The 16,576-nt window shown below is 45.9% G+C and overlaps 1 protein-coding gene across 1 annotated transcript in view; it reads left to right on the top strand.

Annotated features, from left to right (window-relative positions):
* The window catches only part of GOLM1 (golgi membrane protein 1), a 73,351-nt gene that overhangs the window by 33,330 nt on the left and 23,445 nt on the right, over positions 1-16,576 (top strand). Inside the window, exon 4 of the mRNA XM_017515611.2 lies at positions 15,322-15,376. Within this exon, the coding sequence (XP_017371100.1) occupies positions 15,322-15,376 (55 nt within the window). The remainder of the gene's footprint in view (positions 1-15,321; positions 15,377-16,576) is intronic.

Below are 16,576 nucleotides of genomic sequence, written 5' to 3'. Positions count from 1 at the left end.
TTTAACAGATACATATGTGTGTGCGTATAAAACAGGTTTTTAAGGGGCCTAAATAGAAACAGATACTTGGGTTTTAGTTTTGGGCAAAAGCTAATGAAGATTCACTTAAGGTGTGCATTATCTCCTAAGGAGGGCACAGAGTGGTTTAATTCATTCTTTTATGTTGTTAACAGGGGCTGATTAATAATTTGGGTCTGGGCTGGGCACGGTGGCTCACACCTGTAATCCCAGCACTTTGGGAGGCCAAAGCCAGGCTTGAGGTCAGGAGTTTGAGACCAGCCTAGCAAGCATGGTGAAACTCCGTCTCTACTAAAAGTACGAAAATTAGCTGAGTATGGTGGTACGTGCCTGTAATCCCTGCTACTTGGGAGGCTGAGGCAGGAGAATGGCTTGAACCTGGGAGGCAGAGGTTGCAGTGACCTGAGACTGCACCACTGCAGCCTGGGTGACAGACTCCATCTAAAAAAAAAAATCATAATTCATAATAATTTGGGTCTGAAGACATCAAAAGATCCTGGGTCCCCTCTTGGCTAGCTGCCGTTCAGTGGCCACAGAGGCTTGGGGGTGGCATCACCTGCTTGCTGAAATGCTTGGGGAAGAGTCTGGGAGACCTTGAATTGCTTACTGGCACTTCATGAAGGGAAAGGCACATTTTCCTGCTATTGTGTTCAGTTTTGCTTGCCAAAACTTGGAGTCACAAATACCTTCATTTTCGGCATTTGTGCTTGTAACATTCTCACTTGGCTGGCTTCTCGCAGCTGCGTGTCCACTTTGACATTTATACTTTTTACTTATCTGTTAAAATATGTGCATTAACATTGCAGTGGTACAAAGATAATGTTTTAGCAACAGTTCCTTTGTTATGAAAATAGAGTTCCTGTATCTTTCCTGAAAGGGAGCAACTGAGTAAAAAAAGAAAGATTGCTGAGTGGAAGAACGGAGGTGTTGATTTGCTTGTTGTTTTGTGTCCAGAAGAAAAGCTTAAAGAGGCAGTGGGGCAAGTGCAGTCGGCTCAGCCTCACCGTTGTCATGCTCGCCTGTGTGACCTCACCCATGGCCAGGTGGTTTTAGGGAGCTACTCGGTTTCTCTCCTTGCACAGTAACTAGGGGCACGAGCAGGCTCTGAGGCGTTTACAGTGCATTTCTCTTGTAAAGAGCTGGTTCGTGGAGTGGGTTCTTGAGTGTCCTCTGGGCCTGGGTTGGGGTTGCTTCCCTCAAGTGCAGTGGCATTTGTTTGTGAGTGACTTTTGCTGAAATATTTTGCCTCTTGGAAAGGAAGTTATTAACATTAACAAGTCTGGTCATTGGTCCTACTTTAGAGTTTCAAAGTGCTTTTGTAACATGAACTTTATTGATTGATTGATTGATTGATTGGAGACAGAGTCTTACTCTGTCACCCAGGTTGGATTACAGAGGTGCAGTCTTGGCTCACTGCAACCTCTGCCTCCCAGGCTCAAGTGATTCTCCTGCCTCACGCCCCAAGTAGCTGGGATTACAGGCATGCGCCACCATGCTTGGCTAATTTTTGTAGTTTTAGTAGAGATGGGGCTTCGCCATGTTGGCCAGGCTGGTCTTGAACTGCTGACCTCAGGTGATCCACTCACCTCCGCCTCTCAAAGTGCCGGGATTACAGGCGTGAGCCACCATGCCCAGCCTGACATGAACATATTTAATTTCTCACTTAATTTCTTTGGGAGATAGTCATTCCTGTCACTTGAGACAGAGGATAAGAGAGTGAGAGCCAGAGAGGTCATGGAAGGCTCCCAGGACCTGAGAGTGGCCGGCGTGGGGCTGCCCTGGGCTGCTGGGTCTGCCCATCACACTGGCTCCACCAGACTGCATTCTCATGTGGCCAGAAACAATTCTCAGAGAGTTCTAGTGTCTTCTCTCTGGGCCAGCTTTACTTGTGCACCTGAGAACGTGATCATTTTCTTCTGGAGGGTTGGATTTCTTGGAGAACCAGAGTAGTCTTGTGCAGATAAATGTGGTATCTTTGATTTTTATCACCTTTAATCCCTGTGATTGAGGAATCCAGAGGTCTAGAGCAGCTTTTCTGTTTTTATTCTCACTGACGTTCCAGTTCCAATTCTGTATTTATAATGTTCGGCCCTGGCTTGTGCCCAGCGGTGGACAGGCTGTGTACATTGTGCATTTACCATTGAGTGCTGGACAAAGATGAGTAAGTGAGTGTATTGGGGTCAGTGTAGACAGAGAAATCACCCAGCTATTTTAAGCAGGAAGGATTTGATACAGGGAAATCAGTACCTGTAGGGTGTGGGAAGGTCCTGCCTTGAGGTGGGTTGGCTCCCAGGTACTGTCTCAGAACCTGCCCCTGTGCCCAGCCTGGAGCGTGGGACCAGCGGGGTTCTGCTGCAGCATAGGCCCAGAACCAGGGACACCACCCTTTTTCTCTGTTCTGTACCTCCCACACCCTCACTCTGCTCCACATTCCACTCTCTACTAAGTGTGTTTCATTGGAATCGGAATCCCGCTGGAAATGAGTGTGAAAAGTGCATTTTAGCTTCTGAACCTTTGCCATCCAGGAAAGCACAGCAAAAGGCATGTGGAAGAACTGACGTGGAGGAGCTGATCTGCTGCATCAACCCCCACCAGGCAGGTGGCCCGAGGGCCACGGGAGTCAGGAGCGCTGTCCCATGGTGTCTAACCTGGAAGGGCGCCTAGGGAACTGCGAGTGGCAAGGCCCTAGCAGAGTGTGATGTTGGGGTGGAGTAGTTTGGACGTGTGTTCGAAGGAGTCTGGACTTGAGTTCAACACCAGGGAAGCCATCGTAGGGCTTAAGCTGTAATGGAGCATGGGGTCAGACGTGAGGTTTAAAGGCGGGCCCTGGCCACGTGGGGAGAGTGCTGGGTGGGGAGCAGGGCAGAGAGGAGGCAGCACAGTGGGGCAGCTCGTGAAATATGTGGAGTGAAAAGTGATGTTGCACTGGATTTTGGCAGGAGTAGGATGAGTTCTGCAAAGTGAACAGATTTGGGAGGCAGCCAGGAGGAAGGATTGACAGGCCCGTGACAGATGGGCTAGGTGTGGGAAAGTGTGAATTGAGGCGGAATGGAAGCAGGTCAGTAAAATCATTGAAAATTTGCTGCCCTGAAAATAAGTGTTTATCTCAGAAGACTTGCAATCTTTTTAGATTGTAAATTCTCCAGTTTGTCAGTTGGATTGAACCTTCAAAGACAGGTTTATAATTAAATTCAAGTAATTTGCCTCCCACACTTAAAGACACATTTGTAGGAGAAACAGCAAACATCGCATTCAGGTAGATGTCCTTTACTGCAGACTGTGCCTCAGTGGATATCCTAGCGCCCGGTCCTCACCTCCCACCTCCAGGGAGGGGCCTGGGTCTGTCGTGGCATGTCCTGAACCTCAGGAGAAGACTCGTACACTTACTTGATTCAGGACGTGGTTTGATTTTCAAATATGCCATAGACAGGTTCCACATGGACAGCATTGACATGCAGCGTGAAGTTGCCCACGATGGCTAGCGGCTGACCAGCCGAGTCATGGATTTCACGTGCGTTGCTCTTTGTCCTAATGGGACGGAACCAAATCCTGCAGGTGTCCTCACTCTCAGACTTGGCTTTGTACACGCTAGAAAGAGCATTTGCATATTTCATAGCCATAGAAAGCGTAATGGAGGCTTCGAGTTTTGTAATTATGGTTAGCTTTTGTCTTGTTCTCTCTTCATCCAGCAAATGGCTTCAGTGACTTGGAATTGACTCCGTTTACCTACTGTGCTTCTTAACCCAACACAAGACAGTCGTTTGTTGGGAAATTCATAAAGAAAATAGGTGGTAGCTATTTTTTCCACTTATTGTCTCTCTGGCAGGGATATACAGTCCGTCATGTTTAAGAACAAACAGCAAGTGGAGTCTGTTAGGTCCTTGACTGTGACCCTGTAACTTGTACACTTGGTTCAGTTTTAGTTTCTCTTTCATCCCCGAATGTCTGTGTATACCTGTTTACCTGTCTGCAGAAAGTCAGAATGTGTGAAAGTGTGTCTCTTCTGCAGGTGGGAACAGAGAAGTTGCTAGGATTCCCGTTTGGAAATGGAAGCCCCCATGCCCTCAGATGGCTCAGCCCTGGGGTGCCCACTGAGATTGGGAATCTGCAGCACCAGGCCTCCAGCCCTCGTGCAGGGCATTTCCTGGCTGGTTAAAGAACAGCCAGGCAACGAACGTCCAGGTGGCTGCTGCCATGTTGTCATCGAGTGTCCCTCTTCTAAAAACTGACCTGGAGCTTTTCAAGCCACCACTCCTGGGTTAAGCCCCATTGGCAGTGTGTGGGGTACTCCTCTGGTTCGTCAGCTCCTCCCCTGCCATCTCATTAAGCAGTGTCCAGGAGTGAGAGCAGCAGGAAGAGCTGAGGGGTAGCCTGGGTGGTGCTGCAGAGGGGACAGACCAGTATGAGCTGCTTCAGGGCCAGCCAGATTCCCTAGCAGCCAGGTGGCGAGGAGATCTTCAGAAAGATCCAGGGGCAGGGACTAAGAAGATGGCTACTTGTCCACTGCTAGAGAAGCATCAAAGCGCATTTTGGGATTCCTCCTGTCCATCAGGTTTGGGCCCTTCTGGAAGTTTTCTTTGACCTAAGTTGTGTGCGTTAGAGGCACAGGGGAGGACTTCCCCCGAAGGAAGCAGTGTGGTAGGTTCTCAGAGGCAAAGGCAGCCTCCCTTGTTGCTTCTCCTCCTTTCCTTCTTCCCACCTCCCCTTCCTCCCTCCTTTCTCTTCCCTTCTATCCTTCCACCTCTCCCTTCCTCTGTCCTTTTTTTCTCTCTCCATCCTCTTCTTGCTCTCCTCCCCTCTAGACCCTGTCTCCCTCCTCCTCTCCCTTTCATTTCCTTCCTCCATCCTCCTCTCCCTCCATTCTCTCTCATCATCTTTCTTCCTCCTCCCCTCCCTCTGTCCTCCTTTCTCTCCCTTTCTTTTCCATTCTTTCCTCTCTCCCTCCTCCCCAGTCTCCCTCCTCCCTCCCTGGAGCACCTGCAGTGTGCCCTGTCCAGGAGATGTTGGCGGTGGGTATGAGCCAGTCTTGGGTTCAGGCCCCCTCACTGTCCTTGCTTATCTCCGTGATGGCCACCACACTTCATGGACCTTGTTCTGCCGAGCTGGACGCCCAGGTGACCTCAGGATGGGTCCAGGGAACATCCCGCACCCTCCCAGTGAGGTTATTTCCCACTCCTGCCAAGCTGCGAGGTGGACAGGGTAGGAGGATGTTACGTTCTGTGTAATAACCCAGGGATGTGTTGGCAGGAGCTATTCTCAGTGTGTAGCAATGGTACCTGTGTGTACTAGGTGATAAATGGTGTTTTTTGAAGCTTTGTAGAGAGTTACACTTAATCTCCCCATGCTCTTCCAATTAAACTTGACTTGTGCACACCCTCCTAAAGCTCCTGGTCCAACCCGCCCTTCTGCCCATCTGTGTCCCCTGCCCTGGAGCCTCCTCAGCTGCTCTCTGACCAGGATCCCACCATGTATGCTGACATTTGACTTTGTCCCCTAAACACTCACCTAACCACTCCGCTCCTCCTGTTGACATTCTCTCATTCAGTTCAACTCACACTTATGTACACGCACTCATTCACTCTCTGACCCATGCCCACATTTTTGGGGGTCTCACTTGAGGTGCTTGTAGGGGTGCCCCTTTTAAATAAAACTCAGCAGGCCACCTGAGTTTAGGTTCCATATGGGGAAACAGAGGAACAGAGAGGTTAAATGATGTGTCCAAAGTCAAGGAGCAAATTAGTAGCTGATCCCAAACCAGAAGCCACGGTCTCAGGTCTTCAAGAAAATCTCTCCCGTCCTGTCTTTTCTCTGTTACCCTCTTTTTCTGTTACTTGTTTCTATTTTCTTTTTCCTCTCTTTATCCTTGTTAATGAGCTTCAAAGGCCGTTTTTCATAGCCGATAATTGTTGATACTGTGACAAGAAAATTGCTTAATTTTAGGAGTGAAATTACAAATGATAAATAGCACAGCAAAGACCTGCACTTACTAAAAGTTGTTGAACCTACCTCCAGTTTCTCCAGATAACAGGTTTATCTCAGCATCTTCTAATTCACCTTTATTTTCCTCTAAAACCAGCCTCGAAGTTAAGATTTTAAAAAATTGTACTTTGCAGATTTGATTATCAGTGTGGCAAGCTTATGTGTGCTTATTGGTGTGTAGGCTGGTTGTGGAAAACCATAAACACGAAAAGGTAGACAAAATGACCCAATGAGCCCCCACGCATCCAGTGCCAGGCTTCAGTGATTATAACTCATACCGTTTTAACCATGAATATTATAGCACGTAGCCCTAAAAGGTGGGATTGTCTCTCTTTCATAGCCACAATACCATGGTCAGACCAAAACATCCAATAATTCCTTAATGTCAAATGTTCAGTCAGTCACAACAACCTTTCTGTGTGGTGTAACTTCGTAACCCACAAAACTTAATCATGTCATCCGTAGGGGCTTGGGGACTGGACTGGTTTCCTCATCACTCTGTGCCCTTGTCCCTATGGGAACATGCATCCGCCATTTGGCTCAGTGGTGGCTGTAGGCGTGAAGCATTTGGGAGTCACTGCTCGTCTTGTTTGTGTGCGTGAATGAGTGTGTGAGTGCGTAATCTTAGCAGGACGCCTTAGGTGACTCATTTGCAAGTCTCTGTGCCTCTCTTATTTTCTCTCCCTCCCTCTCCCTTCCCTTGCCTCCCTCCCCTTCTCTGTCTCTCTCTTTCCCCCCACTTACTTATTCCTCTGGGACTTGCTGTCCCCAGCTGCAGGTGGCTGTTGAGCACTTAGCATGTCCCAGCTGAGACGTGCTACAAATGTAAGATGTGCTGGAGTGCAAAGATTGTGAAAAAAGCCACATTTTTCATTAATAATTATGTGGAATACATCTCGCAGTGATAATTGGGATACATTTGGGTAAATAAATAAAATATGACTTTCACTTGTTTCTTATTTTTAAAGTTGGGATAAAATTCACATACAATTCATTATTTTAGCTATGTTTTAACGTATCATACATCTCAGTGGTTTGGGTATGTTCACAATGCCGTGAAACTATAACGACTAATTCCACACTATTTTTTTTTTTTTTTTTTTTTTTTTTTTTTTTTTTGTTTTTTTTTTTTTTGAGATGGAGTCTCACTCTGTTGCCCAGACTGGAGTGTAGCGGTGCCATCTCGGCTCACTGCAACTTCTGCCTCTTGGGTTCAAGTAATTCTCCTGCCTTAGCCCCTGGAGTAGCTAGGATTACAGGGATTTATAGGTGCCACCACGTCTGGCTAATTTTTGTATTTTTAGTATAGTAGAGACAGGGTTTTACTATGTTGGCTGGGCTGGTCTGGAACTCCGGACCTCAAGTGATCCACCCACCTTGGCCTCCCAAAGTGCCTTGGCCTCCCAAAGTTCTGGCCACTGTGCCCAACCAGAACATTTTTGTCACCCCAGAAAGAAATCTGTATCCATTAAGCAGTCACTCCCCATTTTCCTCTCCCCCCAACCCCTGGCAAGCACTGATCTGCTTTCTCTCTCTAGAGATCTGCCTATTCTGAACGTACCTTGTAGGTAGAATCATGCAGGATGTGGCCTTTATTTTGTGTCTGGCTTCTTTCACTTAGTGTAGTGTTTCCAAGCCTCATCCATGATGTAGCACATGTCAGTAATGCCTTTTTTCTGTGGCTGAATGATGTTCCCTTATGTGAATATACCATGTTTGGTTTATCCGTTCACCTGTTGACAGACATTTGGATTGTTTCCACTTTTGGCCTTCATGAGTGTGAGAGATGAGAAAGTTCTTCAAAGTTTCTATCTTGGACTGCATTATAAGGAGTTACAATCTCTTGCTCTATGGCCATTATCCGCTATTAGCATAAACATATACCCATGTATATATATTCTCTAAATCAACCATATCTTAAATCAGCTACCTTGACTCGCTCTGGCACGTCTGAACAGAACTGGGCAAGGTGCAAACCCTGGTGCCTGCCATTCCCTACTTGGAAACCCTCCTGACCTCCTCCTGACTAGCTGCTGCTTCCTTGTCTTCTTTCTCCCTTATCTATTCAGGAAATTTCCAAGTTTTTAGCCAGCTGAGTCAAGCATAGAATGTGACGTACCATTCTGGCCAGTGGAAACTGGACACAGCAGTAGGGCTATTGCAGCAGCTTAGGAAGGTTATAAATGTCCCTGTCTTCTTTGTTCAGGTGTGCTCTCGTGGCAAGATTGCTGGCGAGTTGCACCCTTCCTGCAGGAAGTAAACTAGGCTTGCTGAGTGATCCATTATCTCAGTGTGGATTTTTCCCAATGTTATAAACCCATTTCCAACAATGAATAATTCTGCTGTGAACATTTGTGGACAGGTTTTTGATTGGAGATCTGTCCTCGTTCCTCTTGGGTGTACACCTACAAGTGGGATTATTGGGTCCTATTACCCAGTGTTTTTGTTGAACTTTTTGAGAAACTGACACTTTTTCACAGGGATTGCACTATTTTACACTCTTAGCAGCTGTATATGGAGGTTCTAGTTTCTCCCCAGTTTTTCCACATTCTTGTCAACACTTGCTATTTTCTTTATTTTATTTTTGACATGGAGTCTTGCTTTGTCACCCAGGCTGGATGGCAGTGGCGTGATCTTGGCTTACTGCAACCTCTGCATCCCGGGTTCAAGTGATTCTCCTGCCTCAGCCTCCCGAGTAGCTGGGATTACAGGTGCCTGCCACCACACCCAGCTAATTTTTGTATTTTTAGTAGAGAGAGAGTTTCACTATGTTGGCCAGGCTGGTCTTGAACTCCTGACCTCAGGTTATCCACCTGCCTTGGCCTCCCCAAGTGCTGGGTTTACAGGTATGAGCCACCTGGCCTGGCTTATTTTATTTTTTTTGAGACAGAGTCTTGCTGTATTGCCCAGGCTGGAGTGCAGTGGCCTCCTAGGTTCAAGTGATTCCCCTGCCTCAGCCTCTCAAGTAGCTGGGACTACAGGCATGCAGTGCACCACACCTGGCTAATTTTTGTATTTTTAGTAGAGACAGGGTTTCGCTTTGTTGGCCAGATCTGTCTCAACCTTCTAACCTTAAGTAATCTGCCCACCTCGGCCTCCTGAAGTACTCAGATTACAGGCGTGAGCCACCACGCCTGGCCCCTTTTTAAAAAATTATAGCCATGACGATGGGTGTGAAGTGGTATCTTCTCATTTTGATTTGCATTTCATTAATGACTGATGAGGTTGAGCATCTTTCATGTACGTATTGGCCATTTATATGTCTGCTTTAAGGATATGTCTATTCAGGTTTTTTGTCCAACCTGTTTCTTTTTACTTAATTGAATGTGGCTATTAGAAACTTTTTAATTTCCATATACGACTGACATTTTGTTTCTATTGAATAGCACTGCTCTATTTCTATTAGCACAATTTCGAAATTGGTAAGAGGTAAAACGATTCCAATGAATACTTCATATCCTTCCCTTCATTCTTGTGTCATTCCTAGGTCACTAAGATTAACTTTTGCATTCTAAGGCAGTAACGGGAATTTCAGTACAAAAAAGTTTTCCAGGCATCTGATTGCAGGGGGTTGACTTGGATTAGATAGGATAAGGATCCTTTATAAAGAAGGCTGAAATTTAAGGTGGACCCATGCCCTCAAAGCAGGTTATTTTAATGAAGCAAACAAATACAGTAGTTAAAAACATCACCTTCTTCAAGAGTCACCTTCTGCTTTTTACAGTGTGATCAGCATCCTGCTTCCAAGTGAGCGTTTCAGATATTAGTATTTTTTAAATTAGTCTTTACATCTTATTGAGCTTTCAGAATGTGATACTTTTTTGCAGATTTGTTGCTTTGAAAACTTATTATGAAATATTGAGCTTATTTTTCTAGTAATCTAATACAGAAAAAGTTTGGTCGAAATATACTTGTTTCCCAGAATGGAATGGTCACAATACATTTGTATATGGGTGATTCACCCAGATTTTTTTTTTTTTTTTTTTTTTGGAGACAGAGTCTTGCTCTGTCTGGAGTGTAATGGCACGATCTTGCCCAGGCTGGAGTGTAATGGTGCAATCTTGGCTCACTGCAACCTCCACCTCCTGAGTTCAAGCAATTTTTCTGCCTCAGCCTCCTGATTAGCTGGGACTACAGGTGTGCATCACGATGCCTGGTTAATTTTTGTATGTTAAGTAGAGATGGGGTTTCACTGTGTTGGCCAGGCTGGTCTCGAGCTTCTGACCTCATGATCCACCTGCCTTGCCTTCCCAAAGTGCTGGTATTATAGATGTGAGCTACTGCACCTGGCCAATTTACCCAGATTCTTTGAGTTTAGTTTCCACTTAATTTCTGGTGGCATTTATTCTCTTCTTGTCTATAGCTGTATTTTTAGGGGATACCTCATGAACACCAGGAAGTACAGCTACCCCTAAAGTCCATCTGCACCAAAATATGAAAAACAACCTGGCTGTTTAGAGTAGAATATATAATTCAAGAACAGTTTTGTTGAATTATGGCTGGGCGCTGTGGCTCACTCCTGTAATCCCAGTGCCGCAGGAGGCTGAGGCAGGAGGATCACTTGAGGACAGGAGCTGGGGGCTGCAGTAAGTGATGATGGGGCCACTGCACTGCAGCCTGGGCAACAGAGTGAGAGTCTGTCTCTTAAAAATTTTTTTTTAATTCAGAATGAAAATCATTTTTTTTGAACTCAGGTTTTTCATTCTTTGTAGTATGTTGAACCCCAAAAGAAGCTAAGGAGCATTTTCATAGTTTCCCTGAAAATGATTCAACAAAATTTTCTATACATATAAAATTGTATATAAAAGATCTTGATGGCATTTGATGATCCTTTTTTTATTTTTCTAAGTGGAGGCTGTATTTTTCCATGCATAAGTAAGTAGATGGGGGAAGATAACAAAAATGTATTTTTTGGAAGAATAAAGTCACATGGAGACAGAAATATCATCAAATATTTCAGTTGCACCAGTATCTGAACCTCGGTTGCAAGCACTAATGTGGATTTGTGGGGGGAGAGGAGTTAAGGGGAATGGGTGGAAAAGGATGCGTCAAATTGCCATAATTTTTATAGAAATTATTTACTCAGGAGATATGAAAGTTATTATTTACCCAGGAGATGAGCTCTGGTGGTAAACACAGTATAATTATTTAAGTGTTTTTTTTTTTTTTTCCCTGTTTGGTCTCACACTGATGTCTGGAGGAAACATGGTTTTCATACTGATGCAAGGTGGAAATTGAAGTGTACAGATCAGTGGCATGAAGGATATTCACATTGTTGTGCAGCAGATCTCTAGAATTTTTAATTCTGCAACACTGGGACTCTATTCACTCTACACCAATTCCCGCCCCCGCCGCCACCGCCCATTCCTAGACAGCCACCTTTCTATTTTGTTTCTGTGATTTTGATTATGTACTTCATATGAATGGAATCATACAGCATTTGTCCTTCTGTGACTGACTTATGTCTTCATGTAGTGTAATGTCTGCATTCATTCATGATGTAGAGTGTGTCAGTATTCTCTTCTTTGTAAAGGTGGCATAATATTTCATTGTATGTATATACCACATTTTGCTTATCAACATTCATTCATCCACGGTCCCTTGGGTTGCTTTCACCTCTTGGTAATTGTGGGTAAAGCTGCAGCGAACATGAGAGTGCAGATAGCTCTTGGGGATCCTGCTTTGAAAGCTTCTGGATACATACACACAAGTGGTGTTACGGGATCACATGGTAATTGTTTCTGTTTTCACGTGAACATCTGCAAACTTTTTCTAAGAGTAGCAGGTGCTACGTAAATCCGATTTCTGCTGTGTGGGTCCTCCTTTCATTTTCTAATCTCTCTCCCTGAAAAACCCCTGACACACAGCATATCTTTACACACTCCTTCAGATTATCTTTCTCTGGTGGGATGAATTTTACAGGTATTATCACTGTGACTTCTCTCCTGTTTCCCCAGGAAACATTCTGTGTCCTCAGAGCTCCCAAACACCAGATTTGTTTGATGCAATTTCATTTGTGGGCATGCATCCCTGTGTTCATAAACACCGTACTCCAAAAGGCTGCTGTTTGCCTAAGCCTTGTTTCTGTCCAGGCCTGAGAAAACAGGGTGGTTGCACAGAAAGATCCCAGAAGAGGAAGAGGCGCTGTGCTTGTCATCATCTGCCACTAATAAGAATGGGACAGAAATGTGTCTCCACGTTATGGGCAGCATGTCAAGTAGTAGAGTGTTTGCAAACTTTGTTGATGATGACACAGTAAGAAATGTTCACGTTGTGGCCCGGCACGCATACATGCTGTATGTGTTTGTCTATAAGATGGAGTTTACCTGTGCAGTGCACTCTGATATTTAATATTCTGTTCCCCTCTTTTTTTAGGCTTTTGCTTGTTTTTAGCATTAGGTGCAGCCCACTTTGTTGGCAACCAGCTTGGGTTTGTAGAAATTTGGCAAGTAGCTGTGAAGAGCTTGCTCTCCAGCACACCTGTTGGAGCTGGAGCTGGAGTTTGGCTTTGCCTCCAGCTGGTAGGCGGGTGGCTGTGAGCCATTTAAGCAGCCTGTGGCTTAGTTTCCCTATTCCTAAAATGGGATGATATACCACTACCTCACATAACTGTCAAGAAGAGTAAATGAGGCCAGCCGCAGTGGCTTATGACTGTGTACCGAGCACTTTGGGAGGCCAAGGTGGGCAAATTACTTGAGGTCAGAAGTTCAAGACCAGCCTGGCCAACATGGCAAAACCCCACCTCTACTAAAAATACCAAAATTAGCCAGGTGTGGTGGTGCACGCCTGTAATCCCAGCTACTTGGGAGGCTGAGGCAGGAGAATCGCTTGAGCCCGGGAGGTGGAGATTGCAGTGAGCCGAGATGGCACCATTGCACCCCAGCCTGGGTGATAGAACAAAACTCTGTCTCAAAAAAAAAACATGTGGAGTGCTCAGGAAAACTCCTGACATAAAGTGACTTGTCAGGGCAGTTGTTACCTTGAGCATGACATTCATTCTTCTTTTCACTTTGTCGTTGTTACCTGGATCCTGCGCCGCTTCTGTCCTCCTCTGCTATTGACTTTCCCAGCGTGATGAGATGGTGTGTGAAACCCCCCAGCCCCGAGGTTTATAGGCTCTGTGGACAGGAGAAGAAGGCCAGAAGTTCAAGTGCATTGAGAGGCCTTGTTAGTGGAGTGACCCCTCATTCCCTTTGTTTTTTTAGCCAGCCTGGAATTCAGAGTTTGAGCTCTGAGGGAGGGAGTGACCGAGGCTGGTGTGGAGTGGAGTGGAGTGGTGCAGAGTTGTGCAGTGTGAGCTGGTGTGGTGTGGAGTGCTGTGGTGGTATATATGTTGTGCCGAGCAGTGTGTGCTGTCTTGTGTGTGGAGTGGTGTGTGTGTGGTGTGGTGTGTGTGTGATGTGTGTGTGGAGCAGTGTGTGGTGTGTGTGGAGTGGTGTGTGGAGTGGTGTGTGGAGCGGTGTGTGATGTGGTATGGAGTGATGTGTGGTGTGGTGTGGTTTCTTGTGGAATGGTGTGTCATGTGTTGTGTGGAGTGGTGTGTGTGGTGTGTAGAGTGGTGTGGCATGGTGTGTGTAGAGTGGTGTGGCATGGTGTAGTGTGTGGTGTGGTGTGTGATGTGGTTTGGTGTGGAGTGGATGGTGTGGAGTGGTGTGGCATGGTGTGGTATAGTTTGGTGTGTGGTGTGTGGAGTGGTGTGTGGTGTGGTTTGTTGTGGAATGGTTTGTCATGTGTTGTGTGGAGTGGTGTGTGTGGTGTGTAGAGTGGTGTGGCATGGTGTAGTGTAGTTTGGTATATGTTGTGTGGAGTGGTGTGTGTGGTGTGTTGTGGAGTGGTGCATGGTGTGTGGTGTGGTTTGGTGTGGTGTGTGGTGTGTTGTGGTTTGGTGTAGAGTGTGTGGTATGCGTGGCATGGTGTGTGGTTTGGTTTGGTGTGGTGTGTTGTGTGGAGTGTTGTGTGTGGTATGGAGTAGAGTGGTGTGTAATATGGTTTGGTGTAGAGTGGTGTCTGTGGTGTGTGGTTTGGTGTGAAGTGGTGTGTGGTGTGGTGTGGCTTGGTGTGGAGTGTGGTGTGTTTGGCATAGTGTGGAGTGGTGTGGCATGGTGTGTGATGTGGAGTGGTATGTGGTATGGTGTGTGGTGTGGTGTGTGATGTGTGTCTGGTGTTGAGGAGTGGTGTGGTGTGATGTGGTTTGGTGCGGAGTGGTGTCTGGTGTATGTGGTGTGGTTTCATGTGTGGTGTGAAGTGGTATGTGGTATGTGTGGTGTGGTTTGGTGTGAAGTGGTATATGGTGTGTGTGGTGTAGTTTGGTGTGAAGTGGTATATGGTGTGTGTGGTGTGATTTGGCGTGAAGTGGTATATGGTGTGTGTGGTGTGGTTTGGTGTGAAGTGGTATATGGTGTGTGTGGTGTGGTGTGAAGTGGTATATGGTGTGGTGTTATGTGGTTTGGTGTGAAGTGGTATATGGTGTGTGTGGTGTGAAGTGGTATATGGTGTGTGTGGTGTAGTTTGGTGTGAAGTGGTATATGGTGTGGTNTATATGGTGTGTGTGGTGTAGTTTGGTGTGAAGTGGTATATGGTGTGGTGTGTGGTGTGGTTTGGTGTGAAGTGGTATATGGTGTGTGTGGTGTGGTTTGGTGTGAAGTGGTATGTGGTATGGTGTTACGTGGTTTGGTATGAAGTGGTATATGGTATGTGTGGTGTGGTTTGGTGTGAAGTATATGGTGTGGTGTGGTTTGGTGTAAAGTGTGTGTGGTGGGGTTTGGTGTGAAGAATATGGTGTGTTGTGGTTTAGTGTGAAGTGGTATATGGTATGGTGTGTGGTGTGGTTTGGTGTGAAGTGATATACGGTGTGGTGTGTGTGATATGGTTTGGTGTGAAGTGGTATATGGTGTGTGTGGTGTGGTTTGGTGTGAAGTGGTATATGGTATGGTGTGTGGTGTGGTTTGGTGTGGAATGGTGTGTGATGCTGTGTGAGGTTGGTGATTAGCCCTCTGGGTGCCTGGAGCCTCTGCTGTCAGGTAGGGGGAAGTGAGGCCTAGCTGGGGCCTTTTCTGGAGGAGCAGCGTTTCCTGGGCTGGAGCTGAGTGGACTTGTTTTCTTTTGTTCAGGACCGAGACGATGGTGGGGAGCCGATCTCTAGGGGATCCTGTTATTTTTCAGCAGCAGACATGGAAGGATGCAGTCCGAGTGCTGAACTCCAGCTTCTTCCCTGACAGCAGCGCTGGGCTGGGGAGGGCAGCCCCATCCTTGGTTTCCATCACATCTGGCTGTCAGGCTGTGGTGTTGGTTTGGGTGTTTCACGTGTATTTATCTTCCTTGCAGGCGGTTTTGGTGAATAACATCACCACAGGCGAGAGGCTCATCCGAGTGCTGCAAGGTAAGTTTGCTCCTCTCCTCCATGCCAGGCACTGGCCTTTTAGGAGGAAGCTCCTTTTCTCTCATTCTTCTGTAGGTCCAGGTGGGTCTGCATTATAATCTCATGGAGGATAGTGTCATGAGTCATTGAACAATCTTTATTCTTTTTGCCTAACTCTGTCTCCTTAAGAGGCTTTTCCTTTAAAAAAAAATACTGCCAAATACATCACAAGCTGTTAGTTACAGAAGAGTTCAGAATGTCATTCATGAATGTGTTAAGAAATAGTACTTCTGATAGATACATGCTCTGTTATATATACACATGGTATATGTGACCTGTTAATTGGGTCATGCTGAATTTAGATTTTGTTCATGAAACTTAGAAAAACTGTCCAGCCTGATTTAATTGCCCTTCTTTCCTATTCTGACTCAACTTGCCAGCTGGGGATTGGTTTTCCTTGGGGTCCTTCTGAAGCAGCCAACAGGAAATGGTGTGCTGTCTTTTGTGTGGGGGGGCTCCTCCTTCCACTGTGGCAGGAGGGGTCAGCAGGATCCATGCTGTTGGGCTAAATCATCTGATGGATTGAATAATTTTTACTCTAAAAATGTGGTTACTGGGAAATTAAAAATTCCCTATATGACTTGCACTTATAGTTCTGTTGGTCTGTGCTGGTTCAGAATTCTAGTTCTAAGTCAGGTTCTAAGAATATTAAAAAGTCTTATGCAAAAAGGGGTCACTTTGTGAAATGTGTTTGGGGGAAATGTAGGGCTACACGAAGTTGAAGAGGCTGCCTGGCTGCGGGGTGGGGGGTGGTTTCAGAGCTTGTGATCTGCTGCTGAGCTGTGGCTGCAGCCTTTCCTATCCCTGCTCTCGGAAAGCAGCTTTAATTGTGCCTATCTGACATTTAGTAAACCCCACAGAAAGGTTCAGTTTGACAGCAAGTTTTGATAGAGCATACGTGTCAAGTAACGCCCACCAGAGTCATCATAGGGAACAAATTAATCAGTCCCAAAAGTTTGCTTGGGCACCTTGGTGATCCCTCTTCCCCAGGCAGCCTCTGGTCTGCCACGTAGACTAGTTTACGCTTTTAATAGTTGGGTGCATGCGTACAGATGGAATTAGACTGTCTATACTGTTTTTTGCCTGGGTTCTCTCAGCATAGTTATTTGTGATTCATCCATGTTGTTGTGATATAAGTAATTCTTTTTTTTTTTTTTTTTT

This window comes from Cebus imitator, unplaced genomic scaffold (genome assembly GCF_001604975.1).
Source record: "Cebus imitator isolate Cc_AM_T3 unplaced genomic scaffold, Cebus_imitator-1.0 Scaffold553, whole genome shotgun sequence".
NCBI lineage: Eukaryota > Metazoa > Chordata > Mammalia > Primates > Cebidae > Cebus > Cebus imitator.
This window is presented reverse-complemented; position numbering and strand designations above follow the sequence as displayed.